Raw genomic sequence first — 13,956 nt, forward strand, 5'->3', positions numbered from 1 at the left:
GACCGTTACGTCAGAGAGTCTGGTCAGAGATACCAGGATGACCAGTTGACCCTTTCTGGATTCTTTAATATCTTACAAAAATAGATTCCTTTGTAATTTACGAGTGAAGAAAATAAGGCAGACTGGAAGAAATAAACTCATCCCAAGTGTAAGAATTTGAACATACACAATATTCAGCTGCGTATCTTCTAGCCTCTGAGGTCACAGAAATGTCCTACCTCTTCATTGTAATGTGGGCTGACAATTGTGGACAATGCTACAGGTCTGCATTTGAGGTGCTAGTTTCTATTTCCATCCTAGGAACTTACAAGGTTCCATCCTTTGTGCCCGGCCCAAAAGTTATTCCTCATGCAGCTGTCTGCTTCCATGCCCTCCCTATCCTGGCACACCTGAGGAGTCACAGCTGTCAAAATAACACACCCCTTTTACAAATGAAGAAACAGAGGCGACATGAATGCACAGACCATACAGTTAGGGATGCATCTCTCAGCTCTTAAGATTCACTAGGAAAGTTACGAAGCTTCCCCAGCTCACACCAACGGCCTGAGGCAATATTTCACCAAAATGTTCAACCAATTTCTAATTAGGGCCCAGGTCACTCCGCCTTACATTCCCTCCCCCTCCCTCTTTTTTGGATAAAGGGGTGTCAGAGATTTACAGGCTGCAGAAACTGGGCCTCGTGAGGGGAAAATCTGATGCTTAACGGGCCTCTCCTGTCCAGTTCCCCCGGCCCAACCCTCCATCGAAGTCTAGCCTGACAGGCTCTGAGGAGCTGGGCTCAGCAGCAACCCGCCAGGCTAAAAGGTACCCGACACACCACAGAAATGGCCAAGCGGAGCCAGTTAGGGACTTATTTACTTCCAGTACATTTGGACTATTGTTGGAGAAGACGGACATTATGAAGCCCAGGCCCCAGGGAATGGGAACGTCAGGGAGCAGTCAGGGGCCATCAAGCGTCTGTCACTTAGAGGTTTAAAATCATAATGAATGATCCAAGTGAAAAATATTAACTTATTGCCTACTAGTTGGGTAAATCCCTCTGTCAAAAATCATTTTTCAAGAGAACAAATTATAAATGCTGCACATTTTCAAAAATACGCAGAAACAGCCCCAAAGTTGACCTCCCGCACTGAGTGGCTGCTTGGGCTGCCTCCCGAAGAGCCCACAGGGAGGGCGGCCTCGCAGGCATCCAGCACACTGCCAGCAGGGGAGCGATTAGTTCATAACCATAACTCATATCCAGAAAAACAAAAACATCCTTATTCTACCTGGGTTTTTTTTTGTGGTACGCGGGCCTCTCACTGTTGTGGCCTCTCCCGTTGCGGAGCACAGGCTCTGGACACGCATGCTCAGCGGCCATGGATCACGGGCCCAGCCGCTCCATGGCATGTGGGATCCTCCCGGACCGGGGCACGAACCCGTGTCCCCTGCATCGGCAGGCGGACTCTCAACCACTGCGCCACCAGGGAAGCCCTCTACCTGTTTTTAAGGTCTTGCTTTTTATTTGTCAGACAGAGCTATGCCTGAAGTCTCGTTGAAGTGGGGCTCAAGGTCTATATTGTACGAGGAAATTAAAGAAGACAGGTGACAGGAAAACCATCTGTCCAGCTTAGAGCTACGCCATGAGCTTTCTACATCCCTTCTCTGTATTCAAAGACTTCCAATCTTTCTTAAGAACGGCCAGATAGAGGACAAATCCCACTACCCCTGTAAAGACTTATTGGGGGATCCTAATCTGATTCCTGACATCAGGAGCTGAGAGCTGAAGAAAGGGTCAGACAGGCTCTTTGCCCCATAGAGGGTGAGGGAGGTCAGACCTGGGAACAGATACTCCAGAAATGGGCACAGGGGAGTAATAGGACAGACAGCCCCCGACTTTACACGGGGAGCCAGCCAGGAATAAGGAACCGTGCTAAGATTCTTACAGAAAAAGAAGTGTGAAAGCAAGAAGCTGTGAAAGGGCTTGGCATGTCGACACAAGGGTGAGAAGTTATTTGTGACGTATCATATGGAGGGTAGAGTAGGAAGTAAGACTGGAAATGGAAACATCCCTAAATGACATTATGCTTTTTTATATACAACCGGCTTTCCTTTACCTTCATTTAAGGGGTCAGATGCTTTTCTGCAGCCATCTGGGTGTCCCCAGAGTCTGTGAGATGACCATGACTGTGCATATAGAAAGCGATTCTGACAGCAACATGAAAGATGGCAGAGACTAGAAGGAGAACTACTTAAGATGCAGTTGCAGTGATTGAGAGATAAGGAGCATACAGACCAGTAGCCATGGGTAATACCGTGAAAAGGAAGATTTGGAAGTGATAACTATAGCAGAATCAGATGAAATTGGGATGGGGAGACTGCTGATACTAAAATTTGGGATAACAGGTGGGTGGTGACATTATTTAAGACCAACAACAAAGGTAGCCTAGCCAAGGCAGTTTGTGAGCAGGGAAGAAAATCGTATGGAAGCCAAGAACTACATTTTAGACATAATAGATGACAGCTATCTACTGGCATCTGTATTTGGGTATCTAGTATTCAGCAGCTGGAAACTGATCTTAAGGCAGAGAAAGAAATCAGGGGTGGAAATATTCATATATGAGACAGCTGAAGCCATTAAGTGCAGAAGGTCACACAGCAGGTGTGACCTCTCGTCTCTGAAAGACAACTATGATCTGTACAATTCACATTAATATTAATCCAATCCTGCCAAGAGACATGTTTCTTATCTCAGTTATTCAAATCTGTTCTTATTCAACTTCACACATTTTGATGTAATCTTATCGCAGTTAGACTGTAGGCAACTTGTGACAGAGATGATATTTTATTCATATTTTTCCTCCAAAAAGGTACCCAACCACCATGTGCCTTTTCTAAACTATTAGTTCCATGAGAACAGGTGTTCGTAAGGCTCAATCCCCAATGTCTTGAACAAGGTGTGGTATGGAGTAGTTGCTCAAGAAATAGTTCCTGAATAATAAAAATGAGTTGACTTCCCCAGGCTGCCACTTCCGGCCTTCTCCTAGGGACTGCTTCCAAAAGGATAAACCTACTCAACCTTTGTCTTCAGAAGAGGACCACCTGCTCATCAGCCCAGCCCAATCACTTTTTGCAGTCAGAAGAGGTGGGAAGGCAAAGTTGCAGCAAAGTTTTCTCGTCCAAAATGACCAGATTAAAGACAAAACCTGAGATTCCTGTAGTTACAGAAGAACACTCATGCACAGCTCCCCATAGCACACACCCTGAGCAGGCGACATGTTACACACGGTGCTTATTATTCCTAATGTCCTATTCATCAGCCTTAAATGGGATGAGCATGGTTCATCAAAAGCTCCTGCCAGGAATGATTTCTCCCAGGCTGAGCCATATTTCAAAACACTAATGATCGAAGTCCAAGTGATGGAGGCCCTGTGACTGTGGCAGCCCTCTTAAGTGGACATCAGCACTCATCCTTCAAGGAAGGGAAACAGGACAGAAGCCCGAGGGTGAGCCTACCGACAACACTAGAAATGTGCTCTCAAGTATTAATTACTCTATACCAATTATCAGCTGGTCTGAAGATGGGACGGCATTAAAGCCCAGGAGGAGTAACGACGGAAAGAATAAACACAAATACCGAAAGACAAGACAGTCTTGTACAAAACTGAAAAACGAGAACTCCAGCCAAGAGTCAACTGGCAAGATAGACAAAGAAGCTAACCTGGGCTTCCCTGGTGGTGCAGTGGTTAAGAATCCGCCTGCCAATGCAGGGGACACGGGTTTGAGCCCTGGTTCGGGAAGATCCCACATGCCGTGGAGCAACTAAGCCCGTGCGCCACAACTACTGAGCCTGAGCTCTAGAGCCTGCGAGCCACAACTGCGAGCCACAACTACGAGCCCATGTGCCGCAACTACTGAAGCCTATACGCCCAGAACCCATGCTCCACAACAAGAGAAGCCACCTCAAGAAGAGGCCCGCGCACCGCAACGAAGAGTAGCCCCCGCTCGCTGCAACTAGAGAAAGACTGCATGCAGCAACAAAGACCCAATGCAGCCATAAATAAATTAATTAATTAATTAAAAAATTTTTTTTAAAAAAAGGAAGCTAATCTACATTTCCGCTGCTTTACTTTCCTAGGGTTGCTGTAACCCAAGCACCACAAACTGGTTGGCTTACAACAGAAATTTACTCTAATGACTTCGGAAGCCTCAAGTCTGACTTCAAGATGTACACAGGGCCAATGCACCCTCTGAAGGCTCTAGGGAAGAATCCTTCCTCGCCTCTTCCTAGCTACTGGTGGCTCTTGGCCATCTCCTTGGCGTTCCATGCCGCAGCTGCGTCACTTCAATCTCCATCTCCACTGTCACGTGTCCTTCCTTCTCTGTCTGTGTCCTACCCTCTTCTAAGGAAGGCACAGGTCTTTGGGTTCAGACCCCACCCTAATCCAGTAGGATTTCATTTTAACCCATTACATCTGTGAAGACCCTATTTCCAGATAAGGTCACCTTCTGAGGTTCTAAAAGGACATGAATTCTGAGGGGACACTATTCATCCCGCTACACCCATCATTATGAAAACACCAGGAAAGACCATCCAAGCCAGCAATCCTCATGGGGTAGAATTGCAGCTTTTTAGGAATACCTGAAAATTTGCCAGAGAAAAGATAACTGGTAAGTGAAAGTAAAATGGCAGTTCCACATATCAACAAAAGAACTCGATTCAGTAAGAACCAAAAGTTTCGCTCAGATTTTAAACGCCTGAAAACAAGGAGCACATAGCCTTTGAGCTCACAACCGCATGGCCTTAATTATGAAGCTGCAGCCCTAAGACACCACTTCAGTCACCCAGCTGTAAAGAATTGGAGGGGACTTCCCTGGCAGTCCAGTGGTTAAGACCTTGCCTTCCAATGCAGGGGGTGCAGGTTCGATCCCTGGTCGGGGAGCTAAGATCCCACATGCCTCCTGGCCAAAAAACCAAAACATACAAAAAAGAAGCAATATTGTAACAAATTCAATAAAGACTTTATAAATGGTCCACATCAAGAAAGTCTTAAAAAAATAAAGAATTGGAGGAATTTCCACCTTAGAACCAAGAGACAATTGTGCATACTACCTTCTTGTACACCCACACGTTGTTCATGCCCTTGGGAAAGAAATACTCAAGCAACCGGAAATATGAGCCTCACTTTCTGGACACAGCAAAAACAGAGGCCACAGAAAGAAAACCTTAAGAGCCTGTGCCTAAAAACTGGACTCACTACTTCTGAATGATGTCTTATTTTGCAAAAACACCAAACCCTTTTTCTTACTAGCAAAGTTATATGTGCTAACCCTATATAGACCCTTGTAAGATGAAACTACCGAATAAAAAAATATTGTGAGAAAAGATAGCAGGAGCTGGGTTTCCTTCCCAACTGAGCACATCTGGACAGTCTCACTTTACTCTCGTCCACACTGTAAGATATTCTATACACTATCATTGAGCCTAAGCTCAGAAGAATCTATTTGCTGTAAACCAGGAGGTATAGGAAGTTGGAAGATTTGCAATTCAGCACGTTTTATAGGGTTTTTGGCACATAAGGGTTATTTTTAAAGCAGGAAAAAAAGCCTGTTCTCTCCCTACCCCCAAACACAGCTGAGCTGATTCAGCACAAATCTCCCCCTAAAATAAAATCCCAATTTGCAGAAAACAGGCATGGAAAGTTCCAGCCCCAAGGACGGCATTTCAGAATCCTCGTTGAAAAGATCAGGAGTGGGTGGCTTCACCACCCACTGACCAAAGACAAGCTGACCAAAAATCAGTTATAAATGTAAGGGCTTCACCAGAGCCTACGAGCGACTTGGGAGTCCAGGGAAGAGAAAGAAGTCTTTAAACAACGTGATGCCCAGTAGTAACCAAAGACAGGAGATCCTGAGGGTTCTGGTAGCTAATAAATCATTTCCCATGGGTGAGCATACAGAAGACATTTCCAGGAATGCAGTTTAAAGTTCCAGTTTCTTCATTTAACTAAGAGGTCCTTTCTGAAGAAGGCATTACAATATACACCATACAAATACCACATTTCGCCAAAGAGCTATATGCTCAGCTCAGCACCCTGATGGTCCCTAAAGCACAGAGGTACTCTGCATAATCTGCAGATAAAAAAACCAAAAACCCATCAAGAAGAGCTCTTAAGTGGCAGCAGGGCGAGCGCTACCTTGCTGAGAACAAGCCTCCAGAAACAGGCCATGCTACTGTCATTTCTGCTAATTACCTTCACCAGACAAGGGAGTTGATGAGTCAAGCCAAAGGGTCGAGGGCATCTACAATGACCCTTGTCTCCAGTGCACACTGACACACTCCTGGCCCGTCTAAGTGGGAGAAGTCTTACTTGGAAAAGGCATGGTCAGAAAATACAAGCCATTCAAAATATCACTCGATTTGGTGAATACCTTCAAGCCATTTATTCAAAAAATTTACAGCCACATTGATGGTAACAGCTGGTACTGAGAAAGCAAGGACAAGCAACCTCCCATAAACCTGTCGATTTAAATCACGATGCATTCACAACCTTAGGGCCTGTTTTGATCATTAATGTAAAGGACTTTTCCATAGCGTGAGTGTATCACGTTAATATGAAGTGGAAAATGTGGAGATGACAAAGGAAATGTTTACAAAAATCAAACTAAAATACATTAGAGGTAATTAAGAACAAGAATCCCCAGACTGCCAGCTTTGTACTTAACACAGCGTATTAAGTAACACATGGCAAAAGTATTTTTAAGCAACAGGATAGCCGTGTGATATAGCCCGTGAGAAGAGTGAAAGAATCCTCCTCAGAAAAGCTCCATGACCTTGAAGAGCTCTCACCGGCTGAGTGGAGCACGGCTTCGGCTTCGGAAGGCTACACCGGGTATCTTCAGGGACCAGTCCTCAACCTGTGCTCCTCAACCTGGGCGCGGCCCTGGCCCAAGATAAAAAAGTGACCTGTCCTTCCCCTTCTCCCAGAAGCCTCACCTCTGCCGAGAGATTGAAGAGAAAGGACCATCAAGCTCCACGCTTGCTTAGCACAGGTACCTATGACCTCACATTGTCTGCGTAACTGAAGAACATGTAATCTGACACTGGTTTCTCTGAAGAACAATCTGATGAAACATCACTTCACCGGGACATCTCAAAGACTAATGAGATAATGTCTAGAGGGCTGAAGGCAATCAGAGGGCTGATCCACGGTGCTCTTACTACCTGCAGCTATCTGTAGACGAGGACGATGTGGCTGAAGAGGATCAACTTCTCACAGCAGGTAGAGTACATGTTATACACAAGAACTGGCGTATCCCAAAAAGCACCGTGACCCTGGCTATCTACCCATGATTCAGTACATACAACAGGAAAGTGGGCCTTTCCAGATGCCTTTAAATTCAAAATCATGATTAAAAGCATAGACATCTGGGGTAAGATACCTAATTCCTATGAGTTTCAGTTTCTATGCCTATGAAAATAGAAACGATACATACATCTTTCAGGGTGGAGGTGAAAATTAAGTAAAGTGAAAACAAAATTCAGTATTTTTCCATCAAGAAACAACTCAATAAATGACAGCTCTACTCTTTAGAATGAGCATTATATGAAGTGCCTTAAAAAACAGAAGTCTTTAGGTCATGCTACATATTGGAATAGCATGAAAATCACACATAGGCAGCCACCACCAAAGAACAAATGAGCCCTATCTTCCACAGCTGATTTAGACATTCAGAATATTTTATCCCATAGAAACAAGGCTGTTAACAGTGGTTGGGTTGCCGGCCCGGTTCATAAAGGCACATTAACCTAGAATAGAGATAGTATCATTTACATACAATACCAACCATTCTAGACAGACCAGGTTTACCATGAGTTCAGTTTTGAACCTGCTGGAACTGTAAATCCGGTACACATGGAAATCATTTCCACCCACCCCAAAGAGCCCCACGTCCCCAAAGGTACAACCCTCAAGTAAAACAGGTTTCCAAAAAAGAACAATCTAAAACAATATGAATTAGAAATAATTCCCTAATTCATAGCCCAATAACTTCCCAAATGTCTGCATTTATCAAGAAAATTACCCAATTTTTAGTGCCTAAAGAGTCAACCTAGTTTACGGAACAAATTTTAATGGCATAAAAATCAAACAAAGTCAGCCGTTGATTTACAAATGAGCCTCATCCCCCAAATTTACTTATATCAACAGAAACAGTGACAAAACCTTTAGGGAACAGACGAATTGGGGGATAGAGTTTCTGGAGATAGATGCTCGTCCAGGCTCTCCTATCTATTGCCAGGGCTGAAGCTTCATCGCTTCTTGCAATTTCATCTCATCGACCATTTTTGACCCTTCAATTGTCCAAACAAGTTACAACTTTGAACACAATGGTTCCCATGGTGATAGAAATTTTGCAATCAAGGGACAGTGATTCATATGTCATTTATAAATGCTGTATTAAACAGATTAAAAAATATTTAGAGATTTTATGAAATAGCTGGAGAAAATTCCCAGTGAAGATCCCAGCTATTATTACCTTATTCCACTGAGAGCAAAATGACTTAGGCACACAAACTCTTGCTTTCCTTGGGCTGACCGTCTCTAAACATTAAGAAAAAAAAATGTACACAGAGAAAGAAACTGCTCCTGCTATCAGAAGAGGACCTTAGCTCTGGTTCTCTTAGGAGGGCATCTCACCATTTTATACTCACTAAGGATGCCATTCTGGAAAATGAAGCGACATGTCGAAGTTACCAAGGATTCCATGCGTCCACTACACTGGGACCATGAAGAAACCCAGAAGAAATTAGCAAGACAGTTCTCTCCTCCATGCATATTCCTTAGTCATATTTTAGTGAAAGCACAGATGGAAGATGGTAAACAAGGGATGGGGAGGGCATTCTACCAGGCAGTATAGCAATTCAGACAGCTTCTGAAACACTTCCAGGATACGCACATAACCCACCTCTCCCTTAAACCAGATAACACACACACACACACACACACACACAAATATACACTCCAATACAAGCAGATACACATTTTGTGGAAGCTGGAACCAGGTGACACCCAAATCTGCACAAGGGGTTGATGGCAGTCAAATTAGTTGCGCACTGATTCACATATCTTGACCTCAGACCTGAGAAAGTCAGGCAATGCTAGATTCTAAATGAAAGCAGTATTATTAAACAAAACCAAACCACATAATGCAACAGGCACCTGGAAAAACATGAATGACTAGTATTATCCTGGATTCTCATCCATGAGAGAGGAAAGGCAAATAATATTCCCAGTTCACAAATGCTAAAACCAAGGCTCAGAGAGGTGCCTGGTTACTTTAAGGCATTTAGCCAGAATTAAATCTCGGGAGTGAGCCAAAGTGAATTTCCATAACTGAAATGGAGGCCACTGGATCTAACAAAGCACCTCACCACTTTACCTTCAATCCCAATGCTCTACAGTCTAGAAGCCCCTCCAAACTTCTTATTATAGACTCTCTGGGATGGTCAAATAATAGTCTGGGCAGAGAAGATGATTTTTACCTCCATTATCTTGTTTAAGCTGTGACAGGCTGTACTAATCAGCTTTCGTGCACAGGCACACACAGGCACACATGCTCTCTCTCGGTGCCTCTTAATCACCATGTGCTGCACTGAACAGCTGCAGAGGTCTGAAGGGAATTGGCAGAAATGTGTGATGATGTGCTAGCCACCCCCCTGAGGCAGCCACTGCCCTGTCTGCTCCCAGGCTCCAAAGCACATGGGTGTTCCCTGTCACAACTGATGGGCCCAGAAGACAGGCAAGTGGTTTCAGGTGGTGAGTCAGGAAAAGCAGTTTGCATCAGGAATGTTCCAGCCCAGCAGAGCTTAGCTGCATCCTTCTCCCTAGGCAGGGATACAGTATTCATCGTTTACACAGTGTCACCGTGGGGGACAAAACTTGGGCTCAGCACAAATAGAATCCAATCAACTCTGATGCAGAGGAAACAGTAAATGAGTTTTCTCGCACCAAGAAGGAGCCTAATTGCTTAAGAATTGCCACCATATCTGACACTGGAGGTCAGTTCTTTTATCCTGAGACAGAGGACTTTACAAAGGCCCAGCAGGCACATAGTGTTTGAAAGCAGAGGCCTGGGCTAACTTTCTAGAACCACTCAGCAGCTGCTACCCTGAGCTGTGATCTCTGCTCCTAGGGACGAAGCACAATCAGGGAAGGGCAATATTCAAACAAACCAGGTGGAAGCCAGAATACGCACCACACAACTGGCTGTGCACGAAGCAAATATGCGCGGCCACTCCTTTCAGTGTGGTTTTGGATGGATTTCAATAGAAATGAACACGTGCAGGGGGAATTCCTTGCTTGTCTCTATGCCATTGTTTATGAGTCAGTAAATTAGTGATATGGTATCAACTTGGTGAAACAGACGTCAGACATTCAATCAGATAACAAGAGATCTAGAAATTGAAAGAGGCTGAAAGCCATCATTTGCACTACACTTCATGAATGAATACAGCATTCTGTCAATGTTTTATACAATGACAAACGAGCCTATTTTCTCAAGGAATCTGAGGAGATAAATACTTGTTTTAGGGAATCCAGTTTGGTTTCTCTACCTCAAAATCAGCAATTTCATCTTTTGCCCAGCTTCAAAATCTCTTGCAATAATTTATCATTCTAGTAACTACGGTACTTTGACAAACCTCTCACAACTCCAAGCGTTTAGAAACCTGCATGTAGGTAAAGAATGCTAATATGGCTTCAACATGTCGAGGTCAGACTTAGAACCAAATGGCCTTACCTTTCTGAACCTATAATAAAAGTTGGCCCAAAACATAACATTTCCTGGAAGAATCCCCACCGACGGAAAGTAAGGAGAACACAAATCAGTCTTTCTCTGAACAGATTTCCCTCAATTACCGCAGGAATTATTCTATTCGTTTCCTCTGTTTACCCAAGACACAAAGAAATGTCCGGGATATGCAGGTTGGGGAGGTCAGGAAAAATCAGTGGAAGATCAGAGGCTCATTATCAGCTTCCCAGAACAACAAGTTCTGCAGCAGGTCATAGAACATTCTGCTCTAAGAACACAAGGAAATGCCCTCTGAGGGCCTCTGAGCCGCTGCACTACACCAGAAAGTCTCCCAACGAACCACCAGGAAACCACACCCTCTTTCATAAAAGGCAGGCTCCTATTCCAGAAGCCCTCTTCTCCTCAGAAACAGGGGAGTCAGAAAAAAAGCAGCCACTTTCTTTCATTAGCAAATCCCAAATCCCACAGCCCCAAGTGGCTGGAGAGAAGCAGAGAGCTACTCTGCTTTAATGGAAGTGGATGGAGCTCAGGGCAATATGCAATTACTGAGACTGGAATTGAGCCTGGACCCTGGAAAGAACATGCCGTGAGAGCCCTGGAAATCACACTGTGGTCAGGGCCCCAATTTTAAACTTCTCCCAAGGGATGCCACTTCCTGAGACAGAGGCACGCCTCTCTTCATATCAAAGTAATACTACTTAACTTGGTGGAGGAGAGTCATTTGCTGGTCTCTGGGATTTCATCACAAGAGCCCAGATTAAAACAACACCTAACCACTTGCAAATTATGTTTCTGCCATCACTTACCTTTTTCCCAATAAGCTTCTTTCGCAGAAATTCCCGGGCTTCAAACATATAGGGAATGTCATAGAGGGGACGCAGTTTCTTGTTCTTATCCTTAAAGCAAAATAAAATACCGCATCAGGAATGGGAAAACAAAGCAAAAACTGACACATGAACACAGCCAAGAGTGCGAGATAATGACAACACACCTGAAATATGCTCTAGCTCCCAGTATCACAAATATTGAATAATTGCTAGATATACACTAAACGATTAACAAAGTATTTGGTTAAATGCTTTACAGGGAACAAGACCATCTTTTTCCAAATGACACGCCCAAAAATAAGCAATGGAATGTTTACACAACTGGAAACAACCTAAATGTTCATCAACAGGGAAAGAGCTATATAAACTGCAGTATAGAAGCAGCTTACTGAGTATTAGCGTCCTTCTAATATTTACAGATATACTATAAATCTCATTCTATTACTCTGTAAGCCTTTATTAAGCACCTACCAACTATTAGCCTCAGACAAAGCACTATGTAAATGTATGTTATACTCTTGGATGTAAAATCCTTGTAACCTAACAATAACAGAAGAAATCCTGCAGATATGAAGTAACACAAAGCAGTTCTGAATAAGTGCTAAATTATGTGATATAGACTAGGGACTAAGTGCTATTAGAATTCATGGAACTAGAAAGAAGTAATCAGGAGATGTTTCATTGACAAGGTGGGACTTAACATGAGTTTGCAGGATAGGAAAAAACTAGAAAGAAAATTAGAGTTGGGGGGAAAAAAAGACAAGCAAAAGGAGGGAGGCAGGAATAAACAGTATTTCAGCACACAAATACACAGCCAATCCCTTCATTATTTCTTGGGGCCCAGACTTCCCCCAAAAGAGGGGCTCTGAGCAGTATAACTGAGATGATGAGAGAGGGTCTGGATGAAGGCAACAGAACTGGGAATTGACAGGAACTTAAAAGCTAGGAGAATCTCTTTAAAAAATAAATTAATAGGTGACTGACAAGGGAGTGGATAGAGGGGATAAAAGCAAAGGAACCCGAGAAGTTTGCAGTCAGGGGGAGGACAGCGTATGGAGGACTAGAGCTTGTGTACAAGAAATTGGGAGATGTTGGCTAAATTGGTTGGTATGATTAATGTCTCTCCCGCTAGCTCCTAAGTTGCATGAGAACAGAGACCCTGTCCTTTTCTGTTGTCCTTTGTGATCCCAGACCCAAGTATACAGTACTCCCTCATAGTATAAACTCAAATACTTGGATGTACTACCACAAAAGAAAAATGCAGAATAATATACAAGAGCAAGTATGCTAGAAGGACAGGACTGCATGAACAGATATTTTGGGGGGGGGGCGGGAATCAGAAAAAAAAGGAGAAAATTAAGCCATAACCCCTAACCTAGATGCACACCATTGCTTCCCCATCCTGTATGATTAGCCCACCTGGCCTCAACTTTGCTTTGCCATCTTTTACACACCTGACACAAGATCTCTATATAATTCATTCTATACTTAAAGTATTCAAATTATGTTTTCTTAAATAGCCAACTACTCTCAAATAAAGAACATTTATCATTTTAATACCCCCATATTTAAAGTAATACTAATGACAATTCTGAGGTCAAGGGCATCGAAATAGAGGTTTCCTCCTAGACCCAAAGCAAGCCTTGGTGTCCAAAACACATCATTTAAACATTTCAATTCACTGATATCACCAAGAATGTGCATAATTATTTGAGTTCAAGCTTCACATTCACCATCCACCTGTCTTCTAATTTCTCTGGCTTAAAAAAAATAAATAAAGGCAGCAGCACCATTCTCATGCTCTTCAAAGAACTTAAGGCACCTTTAGAACTGAAGGTGAATCTTTATCCTTTCTCAGAGTTGATGCGTGGGAATCTCCACACTCTGAACAGGAGCAACTGGGATTTCCAAACTCTGATCAAAGTCATGGGGAACCATGATCACTGCCTAATAAGTGAAGTACGGCCCGAAACATGAAAATCTTTAAAGAAATAACAAAGTTTTCCTTAACAAGGAAAATGGGACAAATAAGAGCTGCCTGGCTAGAGGGAGTGCTGGCCAACATAAGGGCAGATGTATATAGGATTATGGATATTTTATAAGCATCCAGGCAGCCAGATGAAAATAGTGGGTCACTACTGAGGAGCCCTACAATAGTTATAATGACACTAATGATAGTGTAAGAATGCCTGCTAGACAGAAGATGCTAGGTGCCAGTAATGAACAGGATTTTTAATAAAGACAAATATCAATGGTTACCAGAATCAGCCATCAGGAATAAGGAAGTCCCAATGTATTCATATTCCCCTAGCAATACAGGGCAATCTATTCACAGAGA

The 13,956-nt window shown here is 43.4% G+C and overlaps 1 protein-coding gene across 1 annotated transcript in view; it reads right to left on the reverse strand.

Annotated features, from left to right (window-relative positions):
• Positions 1-13,956, reverse strand: part of SND1 (staphylococcal nuclease and tudor domain containing 1) — a 417,876-nt gene that overhangs the window by 248,511 nt on the left and 155,409 nt on the right. Inside the window, exon 11 of the mRNA XM_060156765.1 lies at positions 11,598-11,687. Within this exon, the coding sequence (XP_060012748.1) occupies positions 11,598-11,687 (90 nt within the window). The remainder of the gene's footprint in view (positions 1-11,597; positions 11,688-13,956) is intronic.

The sequence above is a fragment of the Lagenorhynchus albirostris genome, chromosome 8 (genome assembly GCF_949774975.1).
Source record: "Lagenorhynchus albirostris chromosome 8, mLagAlb1.1, whole genome shotgun sequence".
NCBI lineage: Eukaryota > Metazoa > Chordata > Mammalia > Artiodactyla > Delphinidae > Lagenorhynchus > Lagenorhynchus albirostris.